This window comes from Diceros bicornis, chromosome 17 (genome assembly GCF_020826845.1).
Source record: "Diceros bicornis minor isolate mBicDic1 chromosome 17, mDicBic1.mat.cur, whole genome shotgun sequence".
In the NCBI taxonomy this organism is placed as follows: domain Eukaryota; kingdom Metazoa; phylum Chordata; class Mammalia; order Perissodactyla; family Rhinocerotidae; genus Diceros; species Diceros bicornis.
Window position 1 is genome coordinate 25,363,897 of NC_080756.1, and position 27,102 is coordinate 25,390,998.

General features: G+C 37.6%; 2 protein-coding genes across 6 annotated transcripts in view; one reads left to right on the plus strand and one right to left on the minus strand.

Moving 5' to 3' along the window:
- Positions 1–328: 328 nt before the first annotated feature.
- On the minus strand, positions 329–25,068 carry IRAK4 (interleukin 1 receptor associated kinase 4). Of its 3 annotated transcripts, none has more exons than XM_058558472.1 (13): positions 24,983–25,068; positions 22,652–22,700; positions 18,138–18,307; positions 15,883–16,028; positions 14,665–14,847; positions 14,017–14,177; positions 13,053–13,117; positions 10,378–10,492; positions 9,853–9,962; positions 5,717–5,900; positions 4,791–4,853; positions 1,751–1,909; positions 329–1,623 (listed from the first exon to the last, which is right to left on the minus strand). In XM_058558472.1, the coding sequence occupies exons 3-13, from the start codon at positions 18,296–18,298 to the stop codon at positions 1,588–1,590; spliced, it is 1,383 nt and encodes a 460-aa protein (XP_058414455.1). In that variant the 5' UTR covers positions 18,299–18,307; positions 22,652–22,700; positions 24,983–25,068; the 3' UTR covers positions 329–1,587. The 3 variants fall into 3 exon arrangements, with proteins under 3 accessions (XP_058414455.1, XP_058414456.1, XP_058414457.1); XM_058558473.1 differs by lacking the exon at positions 24,983–25,068 and adding an exon at positions 24,832–24,949; XM_058558474.1 differs by lacking the exons at positions 22,652–22,700; positions 24,983–25,068 and adding an exon at positions 24,832–24,949.
- A 188-nt stretch (positions 25,069–25,256) lies between these two features.
- The window catches only part of PUS7L (pseudouridine synthase 7 like), a 31,961-nt gene continuing 30,115 nt past the window's right edge, over positions 25,257–27,102 (plus strand). The window contains exon 1 of one of the 3 annotated variants that reach the window (XM_058558467.1): positions 25,257–25,339. In XM_058558467.1, coding sequence (XP_058414450.1) covers positions 25,332–25,339 — 8 coding nt within the window. In that variant the 5' untranslated portion in view covers positions 25,257–25,331. The other 2 variants (XM_058558470.1, XM_058558468.1) reach the window with 2 other exon arrangements.

Below are 27,102 nucleotides of genomic sequence, written 5' to 3' on the forward strand. Positions count from 1 at the left end.
CTCACTGTACACACTCCTGTTGTGGGTGTGTTAATGAAAGAACTAATGACACAAGGTTATTGAATGAGTGAATAATTGCAGACATCAGTATTCCTTCTATACATATTAGTTTTTCTATCAACCAGTTTTCATGCTTACGTAAATTACTTCCTTCTGCTCACCCAAAGCCGTAAAATGAATTTTCAAATAATATAAACCAATAGAGAATTTTAAACTTAAGAGAAATAGTTAAAAATTATTTAAAAAAATCAATTCACCACTACTATCCAGAAGTCTCTCACTCCATGTAGTAAAACAAACAACAGACGAGTAGGGACTGAGGAAAATTGAGAAATCCAGTGCAAATCAGTACACTACAACTCCCTGATGTACACACTCTGTATAATCCCCACCCACCCCTGGAGTGTGGGCAGAATCTGTGAACATGACGGGATATCACTATGGGAGAATCATCATGGGAATATCTGTATCCATTTTCTATTGCTGCATAAGAACTTACCATAAATTTAGTGGCTTATTGCAACTCATTTATCATCTCACAGTTCTGTATGTCAGAAGTCCAGGCACAGCTCAGCTAGGTTTGATAGTGAGGGTTTCACAAGGCCAAAATTTAGGTGTCAGCTGGGGTTATGGTATTATCTGAAGTTTGAAACACTCTTCTAAGCTAATTCAGGTTGTTAGAAGAATTTAGTTTCTTGTTGTTGTACAACAGAGATCCCAGCTTTTCTTGCTGGCTGACAGCAGGAAGGTAGCTCTCACCTCCTGTGGGCCAATCATAGGTCTTAGCCAATGTGGCCAGCTTAGTAGCTTACTTTTTCAAGGCCCACAGGAGAATCTCTCAGAGTTCTTTAAGAGCTCACCTTATTAGGTCAGGCCCACCCAGCCCAGTCTCCCTGTTAATACTCAAAGTCAGCTGATTAGGGACCTGAACTGCATCTGCAAAATTCCTTCAATTTCACCATTAACATGGCAAAAATAACAGAATCTAATAATGGTCATATCATCATGGGAGTATCATCAGGGCATATCTGGTTTACTGGGAACATGATTCTATAAAAATATGACTGTAACAGGATTTTATAATAGTCTATATAAACTTTAAATTTTATATCACTTTACAAGTGACAAAGTGCTTGTACATATTTTGCATCATTTGATTTTCATGACTACCTGTCAGAGAGGCACAGTAGATATTAGTCTAACATTAAAGGTGAAAAACCAAGGCTCAAAGCAGCTAAGAGACTGCCCAGAGCTTTAGAGCATTCTAGTAGTGGAGTCGGGCTTCAGCCCAGCGTCTTTTCACCCTATAGTCCTGTACTCCTTTTTTTGCTAATCCTGTTGTTTTCAAACTGTGGTGAGGTTCCAAGGAGATGTCTCAGGGACTACTCCAAGAACTGAGGGTGACACTAAGAAGGTGGGGCTAAGTGTTGATACAGAGATTCTACTTTTGTTTGTTCTATATGTTGGGGGTTCTACACAATCATGCCGCCTTGTAAAAGGTAAAGAAGAATGTTTACAAAAAAATTTAGTTTAAAAAATGGTTAGATAGCTGTATATAAAAAGCCAAGAGTCTATTCCAGTCAAGTTTTAAGAAGCTGTCATTTCTTGCAGCAGCTGTTGAACCTTTTATAAAGAAAGAAAGAGAAAAACAAAAAAACTGCATTAAATAGTTGGTTTGAAATGTACACTTAGGAAAAAAATGACGAACCCCACATCCTTCACTTTTTAAATAAGTGTGAAAAACTGATACCTTCTTAATGTCTGGTCTCTTATTTTTCTTTTCATGGAGACATTGACTAGCAACAGAGTACATAGTTTCAACAGAAGTAGAATCAACGTCATTCATCTTCTTATCAATATAATCTTCAATCGTCTTTTCTTCATCTTCAATTTCTTCTTTAATATCTAGCTGTAAAATGAATGTTAAAACTTTAAGAGTTTCAAATAAAAGTGAAAGAAATCAGAATATAAATTCTAATTATTTAATCTACTTCATAATAGCATATATTCTTATTTTACTTTTTACTTATATAACCTTATTAAGAATTGAAGACATACGGGGGAAACCCTATTTATTTATACATACATACATACACACACACATACATACATACCTTCTAGATACTTTCAGCCATTTGCTTTCTAATTTTTGTATTTATGGTACTGAGCATGTTCCCTTAGCAGCATTTACTAGGCTGCCAGCACAGGGTGGTCTGCTTTCTGAGGTGCTTCTGATACTGCAGTTCCAATTTCTGGACCCAGACTCCCCCTCCCTGCACAGCCAAACTTCCCTATGGATACTCACACTGTTGAATCAAAGAGAAAGACAGATGAGGAAAAAGGGGACAGAGCCATGAAAAAAGTAACAAATAGGGAGAGAGGCGTAGGACTAGGATGGTGTAGTGGGTTGAGTGGTGGCCCCCCCAAAAGATATGTCCATGTCCTAATCCCCGGAACATGTGAATGCGACTCATTTGGAGAAAAAGTTCTTTGCAGATGTAATGAAGTATTTTGAGATGAGATCATCCTGGATTACCCAGATAGGCTGTAAATCCAATGACAAGTGTCTGTATAAGAGAAAGAAAGAGAAGAAAACAGACACAGAGAAGAAGACAATGTGACCATGGAGGCAGAGATTGGAGTGATGTGGCCACAAGTCAACATCCACCAAGAAGCTGGAAAAGGCACGGAAAGATTCTCCCCTAGAGCCTCCAAGAGGGAACGTGGCCCTGCAATACCTTGATTTCAGACTTCTGGCTTCCAGAACTATGCGAGAATAAATTTCTGTCATTTTAAACCTCTTTGTGGTAAATTTTTTATGGCAGCCCCAAGAAACTAATACAGATTGAAAAGACTATTTATGTGAGGTCAATTGTAAACTCTCCCGAAACTCTTCCAAAAGGTGAATTTTGAAAGTGTTTGGGCAAAATCTAGTGATATAAACGTTCTTTAAAAGATCACTCTCTTTTAGTTATACTTATATTAAAATATTATTACTTTATAGTCATACCATATTCAAACCTTAAGAATAAGTGACAGAATATAATCTTCCCTGAAGTTTTATGATTTTCACTATGATATGATGAGGCACAAAACTGGTGACCGAGATGGATTCCATGTTTTATGTAGTTCATCCTTACTCAAGCCAAAGTTTTGAGGCTTTTATAATATTCTGAAGGAGAAAAGTGTCTGAGGCAAAAGAAAGGAAAATTTAGGCCTTTAGACAGGTAGGCCTTGCTTAAAAAGCACAAGTTAGAAGGTAGTAAAACACTGGGTTCCCTCTTTAGTCCTTCATACCTTTTTTAAAAATTGTCCTCCTGTATATTTAATCTACACACTTTCTCTGTATAATCCAATCCATACCCAAAGCTTTATCTATGGCTGTGCACTAATGGCTCAAAAACTGTTATCTCCAGCCCAAGCTTCTTTCCTGACCTCCAACAACAAATGAACAGAGAATTTTACTTCTTTGATAAAGACAAAACTTCACTTTTTATGTACCACTATAAAAAATCCAAACATGATGGGGCTGGCCTGGTGGCGCAAGCGGTTAAGTGCGCTCACTCCGCTGCGGCGGCCCGGAGTTCACCGGTTCGGATCCCGGGTGCGCAGAGACGCACCGCTTGGCGAGCCATGCTGTGGCGGCGTCCCATATAAAGTAGAGGAAGATGGGCACGGATGTTAGCCCAGGGCCAGTCTTCCTCAGCAAAAAAAAGAGGAGGATTGGCAGATGTTAGCTCAGGGCCGATCTTTCTCACAAAAAAATAAAATAAATAAATAAATAAAAATAAAAAAAATCTAAATATGATGAAAATAATAATGTTTTACAACAATATGTTTTATAAATATACTTTAATGTGAAATATTATATAGCATGTAATGCATTACTACATATCCAGAAACCACAGAAAGCTTTATAACGTAGAGTTTTATAAGGGACACCTGCAGCAATATTATAATACATAGATATTTTACTTATGGCTTTTCTTAAAAGAGTATGGCACCAAGCTCTTGAACAAATATATTATACCTTTTGACTTTCTAATCCCCATTCTAGGGAAATAATACGGTATGTGCATATTGTCTCAACTTGTCACACTGGTTTGTCCCATGAGAACATGTAAATTAGAATAAAGTCAGTGCAGTTATTTAACTAATTTTAAGAAAAACTTGGACATGATAGTAGGTATTTCCATAAATCTTTAATTTAATTAAAAAAATCCTCTAAGTTCTTAAAATCTACTATATAGGAAAAGAAGGGCATGGCATAATTTTCCTATAGTTTTAGCATTTATTTTGTTGATTTATATAATAGTTGATGAATCCCTAATATAACAAATTAGGTAATGTTTTCTATGACAACTTTAAAAATGAAATACTTCATAATATAATGGATAGAGAATTTTACTAGCAATTCTATTTTGACACAAATTTGAATGGAAGCCATGTTGTTTTTCCTCTCTGAGCTGAAAAGGCTATTAGGAATCACCCTGAAAGCAAAAAAATAAAAATATACTGGAGAACACCTCAGAAATCATATAGTTCTATTCTACTTTTACCCACAAAGAAACTAGAACATAGAATACATGTGACTTTTCCAAGCTTCACAAATACTTGATGGCAGAGCTGAGATTAGAAATATTTGATATTCTTTCCATATGCCACTCTGTAATTGCCAGTGGAAAGATTGCCCATAGAAAACGACATTTCTAGATGCCAAATTTACCCTTGTAAATTTAGAGTATAAATGCAAAGAGAAACGGACTGGAAAAAATGAATCTTTCGATTACCAATAACTGAGGTTCACGGTGTTCATCCACAGCTGGAAGTCCTGTTATTATTTCTAGTAAAACCTATGAAGACAAAAAAACTCCATTAACATAACATTCAACACAACATACAGAAACTAGAAGGAATATGGATCTTGATTATGAAATCTGATCAATCATTTCCACACACAGCATTATGTCTTTTAGGCATTCAAGCGGAAAGAACACGAGCTGTGGTCTTTCCTCACCACCCCTCATTCCCGGACACCGCGGATCCCACCCATCCCCATAGTAGTTCTTTCCTAATGGCAACTTACTAAACAATCAGCTCCACTCAACAAGTGTGCTGGAAACTCCCACTCCGTTTCCTGTCTTGCAGAGGATCCTTCACAAGAATAATTTCTCTGGCTCTTAGGAGAATGCTATTTTCTAAACCACTGGCATATCCTACAACCCTGCACCTTAGTGTTATGAAGTTAAATTTCCATATATGAAACATATATGAGAAAATAAGATGAAGAAACACCCAATTTCTCCAATCACCCCCACACACCTCTCACTCCATCTTAAAAGTTATTAGGAACAGACTGGTGGATCAGAAAATGCCAAAGCATACTTCCTTAAACAAAATTTCATTTTATAAATATGACACAAAAGTTGTGTACATATGACATGATTTATTTTGTACACTGATTTAATTTAAGTTTCATACTAATTCATGAGGATAGGGTGGCAAAAAAATCATTTCTTGCAGTAATTTCAGAAATCAAAAAGTTTTACAAATTGGGAGTTTTTATAACTTTCTCATTTAACTAGAGGTTGAAGTGAACAATTTACATCTTTAAATAAAAGAGCTAAGCAAGACAGGTATATTCAAAACATTCTACTTCAATTTCCCAATTATAGCCAGAACAACTATTGTTACTAATTATATACATGAAACTTACCACACCAAAGCTGTAGATGTCAGATTTGGGTGTTATTTCTCCTCGCAAAGCTTCAGGTGCCATATAAGCTGTTGTTCCCACAATTCTGCTAGTCATGACAGTCTGGGCAAACTTCTCAGAAGCCCGTGCAAGCCCAAAGTCAGATATTTTAGCTGTAAAGTTTTCGTCTAGTAAAATATTTGCACTGAAAAAATTGAAAGTTTAGAGAAAAAATTGTTTTTCTTTCCAAGTCAGTCAAACAGTTCCTTAGATGAGTATATGAATACATGTACATATGTATTTAGAGTATACCATTTTATAATATACATCATAAAAGCCTGAAAGTTGTGGGCCGGCCCCGTGGCTTAGCGGTTAAGCGCTCGCGCTCCGCTGCTGGCGGCCCGGGTTCGGATCCCGGGCACGCACCGACGCACCGCTTCTCCGGCCATGCTGAGGCCGCGTCCCACATACAGCAACTAGAAGGATGTGCAGCTATGACATACAACTATCTACTGGGGTTTTGGGGGAAAAATAAATAAATAAAAATTATAAAAAAAAAAAAAAAGCCTGAAAGTTGTGTAAATAAATCTAGAATTCAGATTAAAATTAAAGAGAAATAATTGTTTTTCTTCCCTCTTTGTTTATTGAGGAAAGATTTTAGGAGAATAAAAATGAAATAAAACTGTCCATATTAGTGAGATATTTTCCTTATTTTACAAATAATTTATTACATGGTAACTTCCCACAAAGTCTCCTAAAGCACCATTCTTAATTCTTAACATTTCTCAATTCATTTGAAGACAAATTTCCAACTGAAGTATCTCAATTATTCATTTTTTTATTCTTTTTTTTCTGTACTAACGGAAATCTTTCAAAGAGGAAAGAATATGGTTAAAGGTCATAATTCATTTCTTATATGCATTCATTCATACACTTGTAATTTTATTCAACAACACTTTATTGAGGACTCCCTATATATTATAGTATTTAAGCTCGGTGCTGGGCATTGGGAGAATCTTTGAATCTTGTCTGTGACAAAGGCATATGAATAATTTTTAAAAACCCAATAAGAACCACATAATGGTGATATTAGGTACAAAATGCTGAGAGAGCAACCACCTGCGTGGAAGAACTGGGGAAAATTTCAAAGAGAAGATAAAAAGTGTGCTTAGCCTTGAAAGATTATTAGAAGTTGATGGTTAAATGAGGGAAAGAAAGGCATTTTTCAGGCAAATGGAGAAACACGTACAAAGTGATGAAAACATAAAAATACTTGGTCAAGTTCAAGAAAGTGGCATCAATGGAACTTGGAGAGAATTTGAACTTTATCCTGTGAGCAACAGAATACCAGCTAAAGTTTTCATACTAGGGAATTGATGTTATCAGACTGACTTGACTTGCAGTGTAGTAGTGAATAGACGAGACTGGTACAGACTGGTTGACGGTTGACCAGGAAGGTTTGTAATAAAGCAAATCAGAGATAGTGAGGATCTAAATAAAGGCACAGCACTGGGTAGAAATAGGAGGTGCGAATTTTGAGGCACACTCAATAGAACTTTGTAATTAGTATGATATGGGGTATGAGAAAGTCTTTAGCTTGGGAGACAGTATGACCAGTAACTTCATTCAATCAAGAAGGAAGTACTGGAGGAAGACTTTGGGTTGGAAGAGATAATGAGTTTGATTTCTGATATGTTAACTTAAAGGCTGCCGTGGGACATCCAGGTGAGATGTTTTGGATATGGAGATACTGAAAATATAGGATTGGAGGCTGATGATACAGATTTGAGAGTCACCCACATATAGATAGCACTGAAGTCAACATAACATCACTCAGCAAGAGGATGTAGGGTAAACAAAAGAGACAGCGAGGTAAGAACGTGAGGGAATACACCAGTATGTAAGGGATGGGAGAGGGTGTCTCTCCTCTTATCTAAGGCCAGTCTCTCTACTTGGACTCCTCTCTACATTCTCAGGAACCTTACTCTATCAATTATCTCACTGCTCTCTTCTATTGTATCATCTCCCTCTTCCCACAGGCATAAAAGCATGCTTTAAGTCTTTGCCATCTTAAAACAAAAAAGTTTCCTGAATGATACATCTATTTCCAGCTATCACTCTTCAATAGCTAAACGTCTTAAAGGACTTGTCTATACTCACAGCTCAGTTCTCCAGCTCCCACTCTCCCCTCAACTACAACCTGAATCCTGACCCAATTACTACACGGAAGTAGGTCTCCATAGAGTCACTCATGACCTTCCTGGCACTAATCAAATGGTTATTTTTCAGTCCTCATCCTGACCTCTAAAAAGCAACTGACTTTTTGATTAGTCCCTCTTGGGAAACATTTGCTTTTCTTGTTTTTAGGGACACCACACACTCCTGGTTTTCATCTTACCTTTTTGCACCCACCTTCTTGGATTCCTTTTGGGGACCATTTTCTTCTACTTGGCCATTAAGTCTTATAGTTCCTCAGGACTAAATCTTGGGGCCTTCTCTTAATCTATATCTCTCCTTAAGTGAATACAGTCATATGACAGCTCTTCAATTATCACCCATATGCAAGTAAGATACACATTTATATCTTCAGCTCAGACTTCTTTCAGCTCCAAATCTGTACATCACACTGTCTGTTTAACATCTCCACTTCCATATCTTAAATGAACCTCAGACACAACATGCACAAGTGAGAACTCATATTCTCCACCCCAAACCTGGTCCTCTTTCAGTGCTTTCTATATAAGTGAATCATGCGATAATCATTCCAGAAAGCAATTCTGGAAGCCATAGAGCCAGGAGTCATTCCTGGCACTTCCTTCTCCCTGACCCCTCTGCAGCCAAGACATCAGCAAGTCCTGCCATCCTAATCTCTCAAATCTGCTCACTTGTCATCACAAGAACTGATACCACCAAGACTTCTATGAAAGCCTCCTAACTACCCCTTCTTACAAACTATTCTCTACACTCGAGTCAAAGTGATCTTCTCAAATCTTAAATATGATGCCACATTCCTACTTACAATTTTTCAATACACTTATGATAAAACTAAAATCCTTACTTGGTCTATTAGGTCCTACAGGGCTTCAGCACCCTGCCTGTGTCTACAGTTTTATCTCACATCAATCATGCCTTCAATTTCTGCACTTCAGTCATCCTGCACTTATGTCACTTCCTGTAATTCATCATGTTTCCATGTTCCCTCTCAACATTCTTACAAATGCGGTTCTTTCTGCCTAGGATGCTCTTCTCCCCATCTTATATAGCGGCCCTCAAATTGTGCCTATTTATTTCCTGCTCATTCTTTGAATCTCTGCTTAAATATCACTTCCCCAGGGAATTCTTCTTTATACTAATACTATATACCAAATACCATGTACTATACACTAAAGTTCTATTATTATTTTGTGATTATTTGATTGATGTCAAACTCCATAAATGCTACTTTTGCTAACTCTATCATCTACAGCGCCTTGCCTATAGTAGGCGCTCAATTAATATTCGTTAACTAAATAAATACCTAAGAAGGAAGAGAACTGAAAATTATCCATGCAGGATGAAAGTGATTCAGAAAAGATTGGTGATCCAGAAAATCAGAAGGAAAATAATTTTGACAAGGCAAAAGTGGTCAAGAAGAACAGAATGATATGCTATTTAAGAAAAAAAAGTCAAGTAGGATGAGTACTGAAAATAGGTTAATGAGTTTGGAATACAGATGTCCTTAGTCTTCTTTTTTTTTTTTTGTGAGGAAGATCAGCCCTGAGCTAACATCCATGCTAATCCTCCTCTTTTTGATGAGGAAGACCGGCTCTGAGCTAACATCTATTGCCAATCCTCCTCCTTTTTTTTTTCCCCAAAGCCCCAGTAGATGGTCGTATGTCATAGCTGCACATCCTTCTAGTTGCTGTACGTGGGACGCGGCCTCAGCATGGCTGGAGAAGCGGTGCGTCGGTGCGCGCCCGGAATCCGAACCTGGGCTGCCAGTAGCGAGTGTGCACACTCAACCGCTAAGCCACAGGGCCAGCCCCCAGATGTCCTTAGTGAGAGGAGTTTCATGAAGTGCTCTAGGTTAAGACATGCACGTGAACAGTGAATAGAAAGAGAGAGCAGGTTATTCTTTAAAGATGGTTTTCTGAAAGCTTTTTAACAGCAGCATTTACCTTTTAATATCTCTATGAATATGATGGTTTTCATGTAAAAAATTGATGCCATTAGCTGCACCATGAGCAATCTTGCATCTCATGTGCCAAGACAGTGGTGGAGTATTATCCTTATGGAGTAAGAAACAAACCAATTAAAAAAAAAGAGGAGAATAAAAAAATCTATAGAAAATATATAACAGAATATTTTTCTAAGCAAGTTCTGAAAATGATAGTATATTGCTAAGAATTTAAGACTATCATTTTTTTAAGTTGTTAAAAAATAATCTCTAAATAAGATCAAATGGGGGTTAGCAATTGTTGTTTGACAATAAAAGGATATATGAGCATCTTCAAAGTCTATCCTTGACTGATAATTTTACATTTTAGATTATCACCTAATAGAATGGCAGTCCCAGTTGTTTACATATCAACTGTATAATTTTCATAGAGCAGGAAAAATATTAAGATTAATGCAGTTTAAATGATCCTGTCACAAAGTAATATTAGTATTCCAACACAGAAACGGAAAGCCAAACATCTTACCAAGCAAGACAGTCTGTCTAGCAATGAACCATTAGGCATGTAAACATATACTAAGCAGAGGTCATCTTCATCACTTGAGAAACCAAGTAGTTCTACTAAGTTTTCATGCTGACACCTGTGATAAATAATTTTCCACTCAGAATTATTATGACACATACATACACATATTCAGCTGTAGGTTGAAAATTATTCAATTTAGAGCTTTAACAGAAAAAAGAGCGAGAAAATAATTATATGCTATATATCAGTATAATATTATGTATGTGTTTATCAGAACTATTTATAATTTTCTGCAAACAGTTCTCTTTTCAGTCAATATTGATCAATATTAGAAGCAAAACCTCCTTCTATTTTATAGTGAAAGCTCAGTAATTCAGATCATTGGAACTTGTGATAGTTTGGTTAAGGACTAGGCTTATGTTTACCTTCGTTGACCAAAATTTTCAATGATAGTACAAACAAGATTTCAAGGAATCCGTTGAAACTTTTATGACAATCCCTTCAAGAATTCTCTGACAATTCCAAAGCACTGATTTACAGACATCTGATCTTTAATCACACCTAATTTACTCATTTCTGATCTTTAATCCTATCTGATGATTTATAACCTAATTTGAGTTTCTTTATATACTAGAGAATAATAAAACTAAAGAGAGCTAAAGTGTAACAAAACTGCAGGTATCTGTGGTACAGTAGAAAGAAAACTGGGCTCGGACTTCAAAGTCCTAAGTTGCAAGTCCAGCTCTGCCACCTCCTGGAGGTGTGACTGTGGCAAGTTAAACAAGCTCACTGAGCCTCAGCTCCGTTACCTGCTAAATGTGGATAATAACATCTATGATGTAACATGGATGCTGTGAGAATTAAATGAGCAAATATAAGAGAGCCTAGAAATACACCATCCAAGTGCTGACTCATTTTGTTCATTCAAAATGATCTATAATTCTGGGATTTTATTATTTCAAATCAGTCTTTGATTTGAAATCAGTATAATTTCATAAATATGTTAAGATGCACGAATTAAAATGAGAAGTGCTCCATTTTCCACCAAATTGGCATATTTTAAAAATGAGTCGCCAACACTTGCTGAGTTTATACAAAAGGCACTGTGGTAACTGATTTACCTGCTTTGTTTTATTTAATCCTTACTTAATGAAGGAAGCACTATTATTATCCCATTTTCTGATGAGAAAATTAATGAATAGAGAGTTAAAGAAATTTAGCAAAGGTCATTCTGCTAGTAAGGTCCAGAGATTGGTAGTTACTAAAAAATTGTAATAATATTCAATGGGGGTGAGGTAGCAGTGAAGTTTGAATTGTAATAATGTTGCTGGTAGGAATATAAATTACCATAACTTATCTATAAAGCCACCTGGACACACACTTGGAAAGTCTTTAAAAGTTCATGCATCCTGAACCAGTAATTCTTCTTCCATAATCTATACTGACGAAATAAGCAGAGCTGCATTTAAAGAGTTATGTACAAAGAGACTGAAAGGAGCTTTAATTTGTAATATTGAAAATTAGAAACATACCGAGTAAGGTAATGGTTAAATTAAATACAATCCTCATATATGCCAGAATGTGGAACAAGAATTTAAAATGTTTTAAAATTATTTTATAGACATGGGAAAAATGCTACACACACATCATGAAGCAAGTTCCTCAAAATATTAGCGATGGTTATCTCTGAGTGATATATTTAAGAGATGATTTTTATTAATTTAAAAATATTTTCTTGTATTTCCCAGATTATCTACTTTGAACAAGTTACTTTAAGATTGGAGAGTGGAGATAGGGGCAGGAAGAACAAATCCTGAAAGAGTTTTGATTTTTTTTATCAGTGTGCATTATTTTTACTGTGAATGAATTAATTCCAGTTTATTTTTCTTTCTTGAGGTTCAGCCACTAGAATTAGTGATTTATAGGAAAGGGTCTGATGAGTGTAAATTGGTAAATCCCATTAGAATTCAGATCAAAAGTTCAAGCTCAGAATCAGACAGATCTGGATTTGAAACCCAGCTCTAACATTAATTGGTTATGTGGTCTTGGGCAAGTTATTTAATGATTCTAAATCTCAGTAAGAAAAAAAAAAAAGTTGAGGAGAGGCTGTAACAACTGCGAGGATTAAATGAGACAATGCACATAAAATACTTTGCACAGTGTCTGCGATATCATATATACGCAAGTATCAATCACTAAATTATTAGAATAAATTTCCTGATTTGTTTCTCCTACTCCTCCCGATGCTGCCCAACAATTTTCAAGCATACTGGGTCAATGTCTTCTAAGCATTCTTGCACATAACACTTTCCTGGTTTACGGGTGTTAACTTATATCTAAGGGCCTATAATTCTATACTTTTTTATTGTATCTCTACAATTTATCTCTCATGAATTCTGGGAGCAGAAAACATGATAATGGAAGATAGTTGAAATTCCATGTAACTTTACTACGATTTAAAATAATGTCTGCTGTTTAATCTACAGGCATGTGAGTATATGTAGTCATAGAATTGCAGAGTCAAAGTTCTTTCATCTCCTCTTATCTAAACTCTTTACTTTACTATTATATATTTGAAAACATCACTAGTTCATGGCACACTCTGGATAAGAAACCAGGTCCCTTACTCCTTGTCCTGCTCCTTTCTACTCTGCCAAACTGACAAATTAACTTACTTTGCCATTACTTTTATTTCTTGATCAAACTGTTGTTTCAGTTCTTCAGTGCTAATGTCAACCATCTGAAAAAATAAAATAATATACAATATAATACAGTATAATAACCCCAAGGCTCCTAAAGCTAGAAAAGGGTGCAAAAGACCATCTGGCTGATGCTGCTTTAAAATTATTCTCCCCATTTCATAGAGCAACTGAGAACTAGAAATATTAGTGATTTGCGCAAGGTCCCATGGCTGGTCAGTAGAAGGAAAAGAACCATATAAACCATATAACCATATAAACTTCACTGAGTTTTTGTGGGAACAAAATGAAATAATATGAGACTTCACTGCAAAAACATTCTGAAAAAAAAAATTCAGTGTAACAGAAAACATAAAATTTGAAGGAAAAAAGAAAAAGAAAACCTGTAAAATATACGACAAAGGGTAACCATCTTTATCACATAAATATGCATTGTATTGATATTTTTAGATTGTAACGACAGATCTACAATACAACATAGCAATAAGTAAATGATGAACGTGCCAATAAAAATGGGAACAAAGCACATGAAGAAATTTGTCTGTCTTTTTTCTTATTGTATGTTTTCTAAACTTTATTTTTAAATGAGAAAAGTAATACGAGAAAGTTATTTCTATAAAAGTTTCTTAGTATCTTACCATTTTAATCTTGACTGTGCATGAAGCACTGTGTAGACCACAGCTTCTAAACTTTATTTTGTGAATCTCATGAAATTATACGTATAATCGTATGCATGTGTACATACCTACAATTTTGTAGGGATAGGACCCATAGCTTTCAACACATTTTTAAATGTTAAGAACTACCAGCCTAGAATGATGTTTATTTAAAGAAAATATGCCCTGAAATAATATATTTCCTAAAGATTAATTTAAAACACATAGCATACTAGGGAGCAACTCTTCCTTTAATTCCTTTTATTCTTGAAAAAATAACTTACTGCTGCAAGCTTCTTCACTGCTACAGTTCTGTTGTTCACGTATCCTTTATACACAACTCCAAATCCTCCTTCTCCCATTTTGTTACCGCCAATAGAAACGGGTCGTTCATCAAAGTTATTTGTGACATTCTTCAATTCATAAAATGAAAAACAGTGAAAACCTATAAGGTCAATAAAATAGGGAAAAAAGTGCTTCAATGAAAAAGAAATTCGTTTTAATAACTTCAGTATTTTCTCAATTTGAATATTTTATACATATGCCAATATTTCTAACTTTGGATAAGGCATGATGGGAGAGAGTAAAACCATTTTTTATATATACAAATTTTAAACTCTCTCTTGAGAATTCTCTTTGGTGATCCTCCACCCAAAACTCTGGTCACTTATTTTTTTAATAAAATGACCCTTTCATGTTATGTAAATATTTACTTATTTTTTTCATAGCTTCTGTGGATATTTGTATGTCCTACTGCCTCTACTCATTGATAACACACTGACTAATACAATGAAGATGGTGCTTAATAATCAGGAGGAAAAAACACAAAAGAGCTACTGTCAGTGTGCACAAACAAAAGGAGAGATTTATTTTAAAGCAGTGATGGTCATAATGACAAACCAATAGTGGAAAGCACTGCAAATGTTACTTACGTGTATCACTACCTTCTAAACTTCCATTTTCCAGACTTGAGGAGTCAGGTGGCATATAGTTTTGTTCAAGATTCTGCACAGGTAAAGCAGATGTCCTGTCTTTGCCATAGAGAGGCATCTGTGTCTGCTGAACTGTTACAGCTTCTTCAGGAGGTAACGTATTAACAGTTTTGGGAACAGCATCTGCCAAATAAAATTAGATATGAGTTGTCCTTCCATAAGAAAAAGTGTTTGTGGGGCCGGCCCCGTGGCTTAGCAGTTGGGTGCGCGCGCTCCGCTGCTGGCGGCCCGGGTTCGGATCCCGGGCGTGCACTGACGCACCGGTTCTCTGGCCATGCTGAGGCCGCGTCCCACATACAGCAACTAGAAGGCTGTGCAGCTATGACATACAACTATCTACTGGGGCTTTGGCGGGGGGGGAATAAATAAATAAATCTTTAAAAAAAAAAAAAAAAGAAAAAGTGTTTGTGAAAAAGTTAAACTAGAAACTAGGTTCATTTAACACCATTCCAGTTTCCACATGTTAGCCCCATATTCTCACAGCACACAAGAAGCTACCTGGTTAGAATCTGTGTTTGGATAAAGATGGGTAGAGAGGGTAAGACAGTGTTTTCAGAAAGGGGTCCATGAGCCGCCTGCATCAGAAGCACTGAAGTACTTGTTTATAAACATAAACTTTGAACCCAAGTCCAGAATTCTGATAATGAGGTCTGGAATAGAGACCAGGAAGCTCCACATTTAACAAGAACCCCAGGTGATTCTTATGCACACTGAAGGGTGAGAACCAGTGTTGCAAATGTCATCAAAGTGAAAAAAGTAAGGTTCTGAGGTAACCAGACACTAACCCACCAGAATACAACATAAGGAAATCGTGATCACAGAGTCCCATTGGGGTGGAAGTTGAGAGTGAAAAAAAGTGAGAGCTCAAAAAAACCAATAATTTCCATTCTTCTAAATTTCATATTGGCACAAAACCACCTGACTTAATTCGTGGGATCAGACTCAATCACGAAGTCTCCATCTCCTCAGCAGCAAGTCCGCCATGTGCTATGTCTGGGCTGCTTGTTAAAGAGTTGAAAAGAGCTGACAGAATGAAAAGGAGTCTCAAATGTAAGGTTCATCTACTATGAGAAAAAAGGAAGACTAAGACGAAACGTTCCTTTTTCACCACTTGTCTTTCCACCCTAATTGTTGATGCCCTAGTCACACTCAGCTTACCTGGTAGCAAAAGACTCGCAGGGGCAAAAAACTCATTTTGGACCAAAAGATCCACAAGATCACCGACTGTGCAATTTGTGGTTCCCCAGTCAAACAGTAATTCACAAGTCGGACTTTTTCCAGTTTGAATTAATGCTTCAAATCTCCTTAAAAGCAAGTAACAAAGAAACAAAATTAGTATGTAAATGGTTAACATAGGAATTATTCCCCCCTGCCCCCGTCTCACCCACAGCACCTCCTGTAATATTAAAGGAAAGGGAGAGCAAGAGAGCCAGCAAGAATTACCGAGCACAGGAAAGATAGGCAGAAGGAAAAAGATGCTGAAGCTAATAATAACATGAGTTAATATATAATGAGAACTGACTGAGTATTTGCTCAGTGGGCTACAGGATGCACACACATGAACTCATTTAATCCTTGAAGATACTATGAATATCATACTAATTTACTAATGAGAAAGCTATGCATGGAGAGGTAAAGTAACCAGCCCATAGCTACACAGCCAATGACCAATGAGCTGTATCCAAATTGAGATCCAAATTCAGATCTCACTTAATGTAAGAGTGTGCTCTCAACCTACTAAGCTATATTACTTCCCTACATGACTCATTAACTCGGCTAGAAACCAGCCTGCTTAAAGAAACATAATATATACAAACTTGGACAATTATTCCTTTGATCTTAACTATATTTCAGTTAAATCGAAGAAAAAAAACACAGATCAGTTTTTCATTCCCATTTCTTTCAAAATTAGTTTCGAAAAGTGACATTTAAAAATGTAAACAATATAGTTTTTTATGTTTTTCCTCCAAATTTTTTATTTTGAAAATTTCAAACCTACAGAAAAGTTGAAAGAATAATACCATGAACAACCATTTATCCTTCACCTAGATTCACCAATTGACCAATTGATACTATTTGGCCATGTTTGTGCTCTCGCCCTCTCCCTCTCTGTCTCTGTGTGAGCTTCGGGGTGTAGGCCAGATGTTTGTAGAATGTCTCACAGTTGACATTTGTCTGACACTTTCTCATGATTAAATTCAGGTTAAAAATTTTTGGTAAGGACACTACATAGGTGACAGTGTGTCCTTCCCATGGCACCACATCTAGAGGTACATAATGGCAGATTGTACCATTATTGATGACACAAAATTTGATTACTTGGGTATGCAGTTATACTTCAGATTTTTTTCTCAATAAAAGTACCTTTCCTCTTCACAATTCATATGTAACTGTGGATGATCCTTTGAAATCTTGTGCATATCTTGTTCATCAATGACCCTTCACCTCGTGGTTTTAGCCTTGTGTGAATCAATTGCTCATCAGTAGTTGTAAATTGGCAACTTTCTAACTCAATCATTCTTTCAATAATTATTTGCTGCCGTTATTCTGTAAAAAAGAGCTCTCTCTCCCCACCACCATTGCCTCAACTATCCTCCAAAAGTTTTTAATAATAATATCAACAAACTATCTTCAAAAATTGGCTTTCAAGGTTTAAACTTAAGCTTCTTCCAAGCAATTTAAGATGTTCATCCTTCATATGAGGAAACATTTCCTGGAAGGACTAATATGGGAGCTAAGGCTTTAGGTTCTTTATCAGGTTAATGCTGAAAATCACCAATAAATTTCTTTTCCTCTTGCTTCCAGAGAGAGATCTTGACATAGGTTTGGGCTGAAATAACTGACAAAAATAAAATCTGGACTTACATTTTACACCAAATCAAGCATAGACAAATAGAGAAAAAGAATGGAAATTATCTGAAGATAGTGTTGAAAAATCCTGGCTAAGAACTAAATTCTGGTTATAGATGTGTACATTTGCAAGCAACTTTAAAATGTCAATTTGAAGAATTCCCAAAATACACTGCTAAAGTGAATTAGAGTTACACACTCTCAGAAATTTAAGCTTCAGAAGTTTGCTAGAGATTCTTATCATATTCTTATGTTACTTCAATCTGGAAATGATAAGTGTAAGGCAGAGTGAACTGTATTTGGCGTGCCAAACAGAGAATTAGAGTAAAAGTGGGAATGTTGATTCTAACCCAAAAACTTATTTGCAAGATCACAATATTAGCCCAGCTGATATATTGGAGAATGAAGCAAAAATTTCCAAAAAAAAGAAGTTATTGATTACTATTATCTCTGCTGAAGAGAGGCTTACTTTCTGAACGGCAATATTAGACAGTATTTATACCTATTAATCATTCTAGATTGTGATATAAGAATTTAAAAAGAAAAAGAATTTTCTATGTTACCTTATGTGAAACTGATTGTATCTGTCATCACCAGATGGTTTTTTAATAGCTACTGCTAACTTCTTCCATCCTTCTTGAGGATCAATAAAATCTGACAGCTTCCTAATTAGTCCAACACTGAGGTAGCGCACATATGTTGATGGTGTTATGGGTTTGTTCATCTTCTATTCCTAAAATATAGAAAGTTCTCGTTAAAATTTTACAGTAGTTTTAGCAGTGACATCTGTAAGCTTATACATTACACTTTGCTATAACATATGAAATGCTGGCAACTGATTACGCCATAATAAAGGAACACTCCGAAGTCAGTTAGTTGATATCCTAAGAAAAAAATTAAAATTATAGTTTATTTATCTAACTGTCCTCTGGGCTTGCTTGCTTTCTCCACCTATAAATATCAATAAAAAATCGAATAATTTTTTTTTCTGATACTGACATTTTCCGAGTGAAATTTACACAAAGGAGCAAAAACTTTACTTTTTCAGAGAAGTTCCTGTGAACATATTTTGGAACCAAATCTATTAATAAAAGATTTATTTTTCAATTTAAAATATTTTTCTCAATCAGTATTTATTTACTTTCAAACATTTATAGAACATTCTTTGGCAGAAGTAAAAAAAAAAATATGTCCTAAAATAATTTTGTATACAATGAAAAGATATGGTCTATCCACCAACTTTTCATATAACATGCTCTTCCTTGATTCCTCCACATTTTTTGAGTTCATCAGACTTGCCTGATCACAATTCATGCCCTACTAAACCAAACCCTGTGGTTCACCACTTTAACCACTCTTTAGACAGAACCTTTACGTCCTCGGTCTCCTTTTTCTTCTGCTACTCCACCCTGGAGAGCTGCAGTCAGGGATAAATCTCACAATTTTACTTGTACACCAGTGCTGCTGAATACAGCTGTGGAGACCTAGATAACAGAGCAGACTGGTCTGAGTACAAATTTAGGGGCATCCCCTTTCCACTGGGCCTTCAGTACTGCTGTTAATCCTTTTACTCGTCTTCATTCATTGTCCATGGTTTTATTTGATCTCTATGTCCCTCATTCTCAGCAGCTGGTGATCTATCCTTCTAATTACTCAAGACAAATAGATTCAGATAGTCTTCTGTCAATTATTCTCCCGTTTCCCAATATATTTTTATTTTTAAAATGCAATGTAATTAATTTTTGGAGTAAAGAATATATTTATGTAGTATACAATTCAGAAGCTATAAAAGACTAAGAAGAAAAAGTCTCCCTGTATCCTAGGCCTCTATATTAGTATTCTCTTCTCTTTGGCCTTCTTTGACCATCATCTAAGTAGGTCTATCTACCCTCAACCTAATTATCTTTCATCACAGCACAATGTATTTGTAATCATATATTTATTTGTTTACTTGTTTACTATCTCCCCCATTAGACTATAAACTCCATGAGTTCAGGGACTATGCTCATTTTATTCATTAATATATAACTAGTGACTAGCACATGGTAGATATTGGTGTTGTTAAGTGTTAAGAATGAATGAATTTCTTGCCCAGTACCATGCTAGGTGATTTACATATTTCACTTAGTCCTCAGAGCGACTAAGGAAGTTTTATCATCTCTATTTCACAAAGGTAGTAAGTGAGAGAGCTAGGACTTGAACCCATATCTGACTCCAAAATTCATGCCATATGTCCCTGCTTCTATAGCTCAAAATGGCATTGTTCATGTCATTCTCTTTTCTAGAAAGACAAGTCATTTCCTTTTATTCATTCATACATTCAAAAAACATTTACGTCAGGATTTGTACTAAGTGATGGGAGCTATAGAGAAGGAAAAATCTTTGTTTTCAAGATTCTTAGTCTAGCGGGAGGTATAATTACAATGAGTGATAAATGTTACAAGAGGTGTGTGTAGTGTGCTATGCAGCCCAGAGAAGGAGCATCAAGCCGAGGCAATCTGAAGAAGGTATATCAAGATAGATTTGGGTGGTGTGTGAGGTTGGAAGGACGGGTGAAAAGGAATGAGGATAAACCCAAAAGGAAATTCCAGGCACGAGGAATAGCAAGGGAGAGCATGAATTAGGCAGGCTCAGGCAAGGAGTTTGCTGTGGCTGGACCATAGGATGCATGTCATTAAGTAAAAAGAGATGAGACTGGAGTGGTAGGCAGGGCCAAATCATCATGTGCCTCATACACTAAGACAAGGAATTTAAACTTTATACTACAAGTTACGGAGTAGTCATTTCAGGACTTTAAGGAAAGGTGTTACGTGATCTTATATGGTTAAGTGGATTCCTCTCGATAAAAAATTGAAGGGATGTATATTGAGGCAAGGAGACCAGTTTGAAAATTTTGCAACAATCTAGGTGAGCAGAAATGAAAGCCTGAAAAAAGTATACGGTCGGGGAATGGAGAATAAAGAGATTCAAAGATTTAGGAGGCCAAATCAAAATAACTTCATGAAAGATCAGATATTAGAGGGAAAGTAGAGTGAGGGAAAAAAAGAAGCTGATCCCTGGCTTTTTTGGCTTGGGGAATTAGGCAGATGATAGAGTAAATAAAGCATTCAGTTCTGGTCACGTTAAAGGTGAAATATCTACCTGTGGCACCATCTGCGGGAGTTGGCACTAAGTAGCTAGACAGATGGTCTGGAGCTTAGGAGAAGAGGTTAAGATAAAGAATGTTTGCTATGTGAGCATTCTCATCTATTCATACATGAATAGTTGGCTGAAGCAACAAGTAAGTAGGAGGCTGCCTGTTAGAAATATATAGAATGTGAAGAAATGGAAAGAAAGGAGGACCTTTAAAAAGTATTGATAAGTCATGGAGGTAAAAAGAAAACCAGGACAGTAGCATATCAGAGATTTCTAGAATGGGGGATAGGTTGGTATAAAAGACTCAGAGAGGTTGGAAACCAGAAGGCCACTGGGTGACTTATGAACAGTTTTAGTGGAGCAGTGATTGAATGGTAGAAATGCGCTTTCCAAGAAGTCTGGCTATGAAGGGAAGAAAAGAAAGAGAGAGTGAAAGATAAGAGAAAGAGAGAGAGAGAGAGAGAGAGAGAAGGCAGCAGTTCTCAAACTTGATCTTCATACCCTTTAAACTCTTAAAAATTATTGTGGACTCCAAAGAGCTTTTGTTTATGTTGGTTGTACCTACCAATATTTACCATATTATAAATTGACACTGAGAAATTTGAAAATTACTTATTCATTCATTTAAAAATAAATGTACTATGTTAGCATATATATTTTTAAAAAAAAACTAGATTTTCCAAAAAAATTAAGAGTGATATTGTTTTACAGTTTTGCAAATCTCTTTAATGTTTAACTTAATAGAAGACAGCTGGATTCTCATCTGCTTCTGCATTCAATGTACTGCAATATATTGTTTTGGTTGAGGTATAAGGAGAAAATCCAGTTTCACACAGACATACAGTTGGAATAGGGAGGAGTATTTTAATAGCCTTTTCACAACGTAGTGGATATTTCTCTTCGATACTACACTAAAACTTGACAAGAGATAACTTCCTAAAAATTAGCTGCAATATGGAATCTGAAACCATATCAGTGAATTTTGTCACATTAAAATCCATTGCATGCAGAATGAGTCTTTTATTCATATGTGATTTTGACTTTATGAACCTCTTGAAAGAGACTTGGGGACCCCAACCACCCGCAGAGGACTGCTGATTTAAGGTCTGTTTTAAGACTTTAGCTTGGTTGAGGATACAAAAGGGATAACGAGTAGAGTATAGGTGAAGGGGTCAGCCTTGAACAGAAGGAAACCTCTTCTATAACTCTCTTGAACCCAGATTTCTAGCAGAGGTGATGACATAGGGATACCAAGACAAGGAAGGCCTTCTAACAACTCCTCCATACATATATGCCTGGAAGTTCTAAATCTCAGAATTTAAAATCTTACTTTAAACATACATTCATATATTACCACCAACACATATTTGGAAGAACATACACCAAAATATTAACCGTGGTTATCTCTTGATAGTGATTTTTATGGTGGTTTTGTTTTCATTTGCTTTTTTGCATTTTCAATAATGAAAATAAATTATTTGTGTAGAAAAAACATAAAAAGTGTCACCTCTTTCAAAGTGTTCAAAATTTTACTTTAGTGCACTTAGGATTAATAGAAGTGGAACAGGATCTATTGCTTACAAATAAACAAATAAAAATCTCCATGACTGTTTTCTCATACCATTAATTCTCATAGTAGACAAAACCACTGATATTTTCAAAGACAACTCAGAGAAGAATATAAGGTAAGGTAATAATTGAGAAATATACTTAAACCAGTGTCTGCTTGTAGAACCCAGCACCTTCCCACTCATATGCATGTTCTCAAAGTACTGTGCCCAAAATAGGAATTCAAAAAATTCTATTCAAGTAAATTAACACATTTTTAAGATTGTGCTTCATTATCACTCTGATCAGAGGAAGAGAGTGTACAGGGGTGCAGGGGAGATGGACTTTGAGGTTGCACGGGACTGCATGCTAATACATCTCTTTCACAAACTACCTGTGACCACGGTCAATGATTCAGTATCTCCGGACCTTGGTTTCTTCATCTGAAAAAGAGAGATGGTAACAGCTAAGAGGTGCTGTAAGATTTAAAATCAACAAACTGGAAGGGCCTAATCCTGTCCACAATAGGTGATCAAAATAAAATGTAGCGATGATTATTCTATGGCAGAAGTTATTCTTAAGTCACATTTTAAAAACAGAAACGTGCAGAGTTGTATTTAAGCTCAATTTTCAGAATAGTGGTGAGGGGCTACTGAGAAAGTGGAAATAAGAGGTCTGAGACTATAGCTAAGCGTTTCAGATATTGGGAGTCTTACTTTATAGAGCATAATATGTTCAATACGTCTACAACCTCCCTAAAATACCTTATTCACTCTGATGCTTTCTTAAGCAAAATATGCTGGAAAACCATTAATCTTTATTTTTGGACAACTCAACATCATCACTATGAAGAAAAGCTGGTGATATCTTCCAGATCTATTAAATTATATAGGGCTGCCCCTCTCAAATGGGGATACGAGCTGGTATGCCATAAATTAAACAAAACACATCACTCTTAGACATTGATTTAACTCAATGGCAAGTAATTTAAAATGCTTTGGATATATTAAAGAATATTATTCATTCATCAAATATTTACTGGGTTTCTGCTTTGTGCCAAATATTGATCCCTGGAGATAAAGCGTTAGGAAAATAAGAAAAAAAATAACTGAACTCATAGAGCTTATATTCTAATAGAGAAAGAGAGGCAATAAACAAATAAATTCCATAGTATGTTAGATGGTGCCACCTGGAATGGAAAAAAAATAAACAGAAAAGGGGGTTTCAGTTTTAAATAGGGTAGTCAGAGTAGGACTCAATAAGAAGGTGTCATTTGATTAAAAGTTTGAGGGATGAGAAAGCCAGCCACTGGGATATCTGTGGGAAAAGTTTCTGGGCAAAAGAAACAGTAAATGCAAGGGTCTGAAGTGGGCCCATTGAGAAACAGCAAAGAGACAGTAAGACTGGAGAGGAGGGAGCAGAAAAGTAGCAGATAAGATGAGAGGTAATGGGGCCAGGTATACTAAGTCTTTATAACCTTTGTATTGACTTTGTTTATGAGTGAGATGTTGAAGAGTGAGATGAGATGAGATGAGGTGAGATGAGATGAGATGAGAAGACAGTGGAGGTTTCGAGAAGAGGAGACACATGCTCTATACTTATGTCTTAAAAAGACACTGGGGCTGCTGCAGAGAATAGTGGATATTGGAGGAAGGGCAGAGAAGCAGGAAGAGCGACCAACTAGCAGAGCACACCAATAATCCAGGCAGGAGGTGCTGGCGGCTTGGACCAGAGAAGGCGCCAAGTCCTAGGATGCTGGATATTTTCTGAGGTAGAGCAAATAGAATCCTATGTGCTGATGTGAAGAGTGAGGAGATGGCACTAAAGTTTTTGGTCTGAACAAGTTTCCTGACATTTACTGAGATGGAGAAGACTATGGAAGGAGTAAGTTTGGCCTGGAAGATCAGGAGCTCGGTTTGGACAGGTAGAACCAAACTTCAAAAGAATGCTTAGCATGCAAACAGGAGAATAAAAGAAATAGGAACTTTCTGACAGATCTCTTCAAGGATTATCCCCAGAAAGAGAAAAGGCAGATTTCAATACTCTCTGCTCTCAGGGCTCCTTGGGCACATACGTTTTTGAGGCACTAACAGAACTATTTGTTCCCATTCTAAATGGCTAAAATGCTTTCTCCCTTTCTCAAGGTCTGCTTTTCATCCCTTTGTTTCTTCTCTTGCTTCCAGGCTGTCAGATAGACTTTCCCCTCTGATAATGCATTTATCTAATCCTTACACCCCCTCTCCACTTTCTAATTTCCTCGAAGCTTGGAAGCCGGAGAACAAGCTAATTAGAGTCTCGTGGAGGATCAGAATGCTTTCCACGCCGCATCTCTGCCGGCTGCTGGCCTCACTTCCTGGTTCTCAGGAAAAGAGATTTCATTTCGTAAACGGGTTCTCGGAACACACCGCCTGGGAGTTGAGAAACTTGAGGCGAGGTCCGATGGGGCTGGCTGGACCGACGGCTGGGGGACGCCTCCCCATGCCCCAGCTTCCTCCGCAGGTCCCACTCACTTTCTGATCCCCAGGCACCCACCCAAGTCTTTATCCCGGGGCAAGCTCTGCCCACGCCACCTACTTCCTCTCGAACTTCTCTCCCTTTGAAGATAAGAAGGCGATTTTCCTTCCGGGACGGTCCCTCAATAACCCTGGGGCAGAGGGACGGAGGCCGGGGCGCGGACCTCGGACCACCCGCGGTGAAGGCGGCGCGCACGGCCGGAATCCCTCACCTGTCCAGGGGCGAGGCACGGGGGGCGGGCGGGGCGCCGCCGGGAGAAGCCAGCCGCTGAGGCACCAGCGCACGGGGAAGGGCCGGACAGGGGCGTGGCCAGCCCTCAGGCCCCGCCCCCGCCCCGCCTTCCTCTTCCTCTTTGCGCCTCCAGGCGGCTCCACAATGTGAAAAATACCAGGTCTCGCGTGAGGCGTTTCTTTAAGTGGGAGCCTGCCCCTTTAAATACGCCTCGGTCGGAGGCCAACTAGTTTAAGGCTTCCGGGCATGCGCACAGCGTTGTGCAGAGGAATGTCTTCACCTGGACGTGAGGTAGACCGAGTTGAGCTTCTTGCGCGCTGTGGGGTTTGATGACAAGGTTGGCATTGGGACCCCGACCCTATGCCCCCAGAAGGAGGGCGACGTGGGCTAGTATCGCGCCTTGGGACAGGCGGGGCGTGGGGCCGGGAGAAGAAGCAAGTGGCGCTGCTGGCGGTCGGTGTCTGGGGGTGCTTGTGGACGCGCCAGAAGGCAGCGCCGCGGGAGACGGGTTCCGCGGACTGATGGCAGAAATAGGGAGTAGTAGGAGTGAGTTCGGCGGAGCATTGGTGAAGGAAGAGCATGAGGGCAAAGGCGCCCCCTTCCTCCATTTCTAACATCTTCCCAGAATTTGTCCTCAACCAACAATTGGCTGTCCTTGGGTCAGCCAAACTACGCTCCCGCTCTCCGTCCTATCCCCTCATCAACGAATCTGTTGCTTAGGAACACGGCACTTTCATGCTTAACTCCACGTGGGTCCCTTGGCGGCCCTCCAGCTCGGTCCCACTCGCACTAAGATGTTTGGTTGTAATTCCCTCGTCGTTGCTTCCTCCCCAAGTTGTTCTACGTATTCCACCAGCTTAGAATGTCTTTATATCGCCTCCTTTTTGGGGAAAGAGTAGCTCATTATTCTTTCCAAGGCCAATCTTACAACTATGCTTTTGATCACATTGCTTTGCAGCTCCTCTGACTCTTCATGACGTTCATCCTGCTCAGTGCCATCAAGTCATCTTACTAAAACATCTTTTTGGATTGTGTCATCTTCCTACTGGAACACCTCCAGTGGCCATCCATTGACCACTCAACGAATTCTGTCTTTGACTGGGCATTCAGTGTCTTACATAGTTTGGCACTAATCCAGCTGTATTTTCCAGAACTGTACTAGAAAACTTTTTCTCCTACTGCTGTGCATCTGGGCTGTTCAGTTTTCTCTAACACATTGCATATTTGGTTTGTACGTTACTTATGATATGACTCTACCTCATTTCTATTTCTTGAACCGTTTTCTGGACTTAGATGGCCTCTTCTTGCATTACGCTTTTCCTGATTATCATAGGCAAAAGTGATCCCTTCTTCCTCTTCACCATTACAGCTCTTATGTTGTACTAGTTGTGTCATTTATTCAACAATCACTATTGATTGTGAGCCTGCTATGTGCTTGACACTGTTCTAAATGTGAGATAATCAGTGAATAAGGCAGACAAGATTCTTGCTGTTGTGGAGCTAACGTTGTAGCTGGGAGAGATATACAATAAATAATGAGGAAAATTATTAGATAGAAATACTATGCAGAAAATTAAATAGGGTTTTGTGAAAGAGAGTGACTTGCTGGTTCCTTTAGATTATTGGTCAGGGAAGACCTCTCTGAGGATGTGATTGGGGAAGGACCGATTTAATCATCAGGAACAGTTAACACAAAGGAACTGAAGAAGACCAGTGTAGCTGGAGTGTAGTGGGTAATGGGAACGAGTACAAGATAAATTTGGGGAACAAAGTCCAGAATCTTAGAAGTCTTTGGAAGCCAAGGTAAGTAATTTGGATTTTATTATAAACGTAATTAGAGAGTTTTAAACACAGTTATGATATGATTTAGTTTACCTTTTAAATCATCATTCTGGCTGCTAAGTGGAGAATGGACTATAGTGGACTAGTGCTAGAAGCAGAGGTTAGAGGCCTTCACAATATTTCAGAAATTCTGGAAGTACTAAAGTAGAGTGATGAAAGCACAGCAGGAGTAATCTGAGAGCCAGACTGATGCTTCAAGTTGATGTAGTTTTTAGTGATGAGAAAATCAAACTATGACCAAGGTGAAGTGGAAGCGGG

Bases quoted from the DNA above. Each gene is read 5' to 3' on its own strand.
- IRAK4 (XM_058558472.1), bottom strand. From the start codon at position 18,298: ATGAACAAACCCATAACACCATCAACATATGTGCGCTACCTCAGTGTT. The intron at 9,963-10,377 runs GTAAGATGTTTG...TTACTCCATAAG, and splicing joins TAGACAGACTGTCTTGCTTG to GATAATACTCCACCACTGTC. The intron at 1,910-4,790 runs GTAATCGAAAGA...TTCATTTTACAG, and splicing joins ACCGTGAACCTCAGTTATTG to CTAGATATTAAAGAAGAAAT.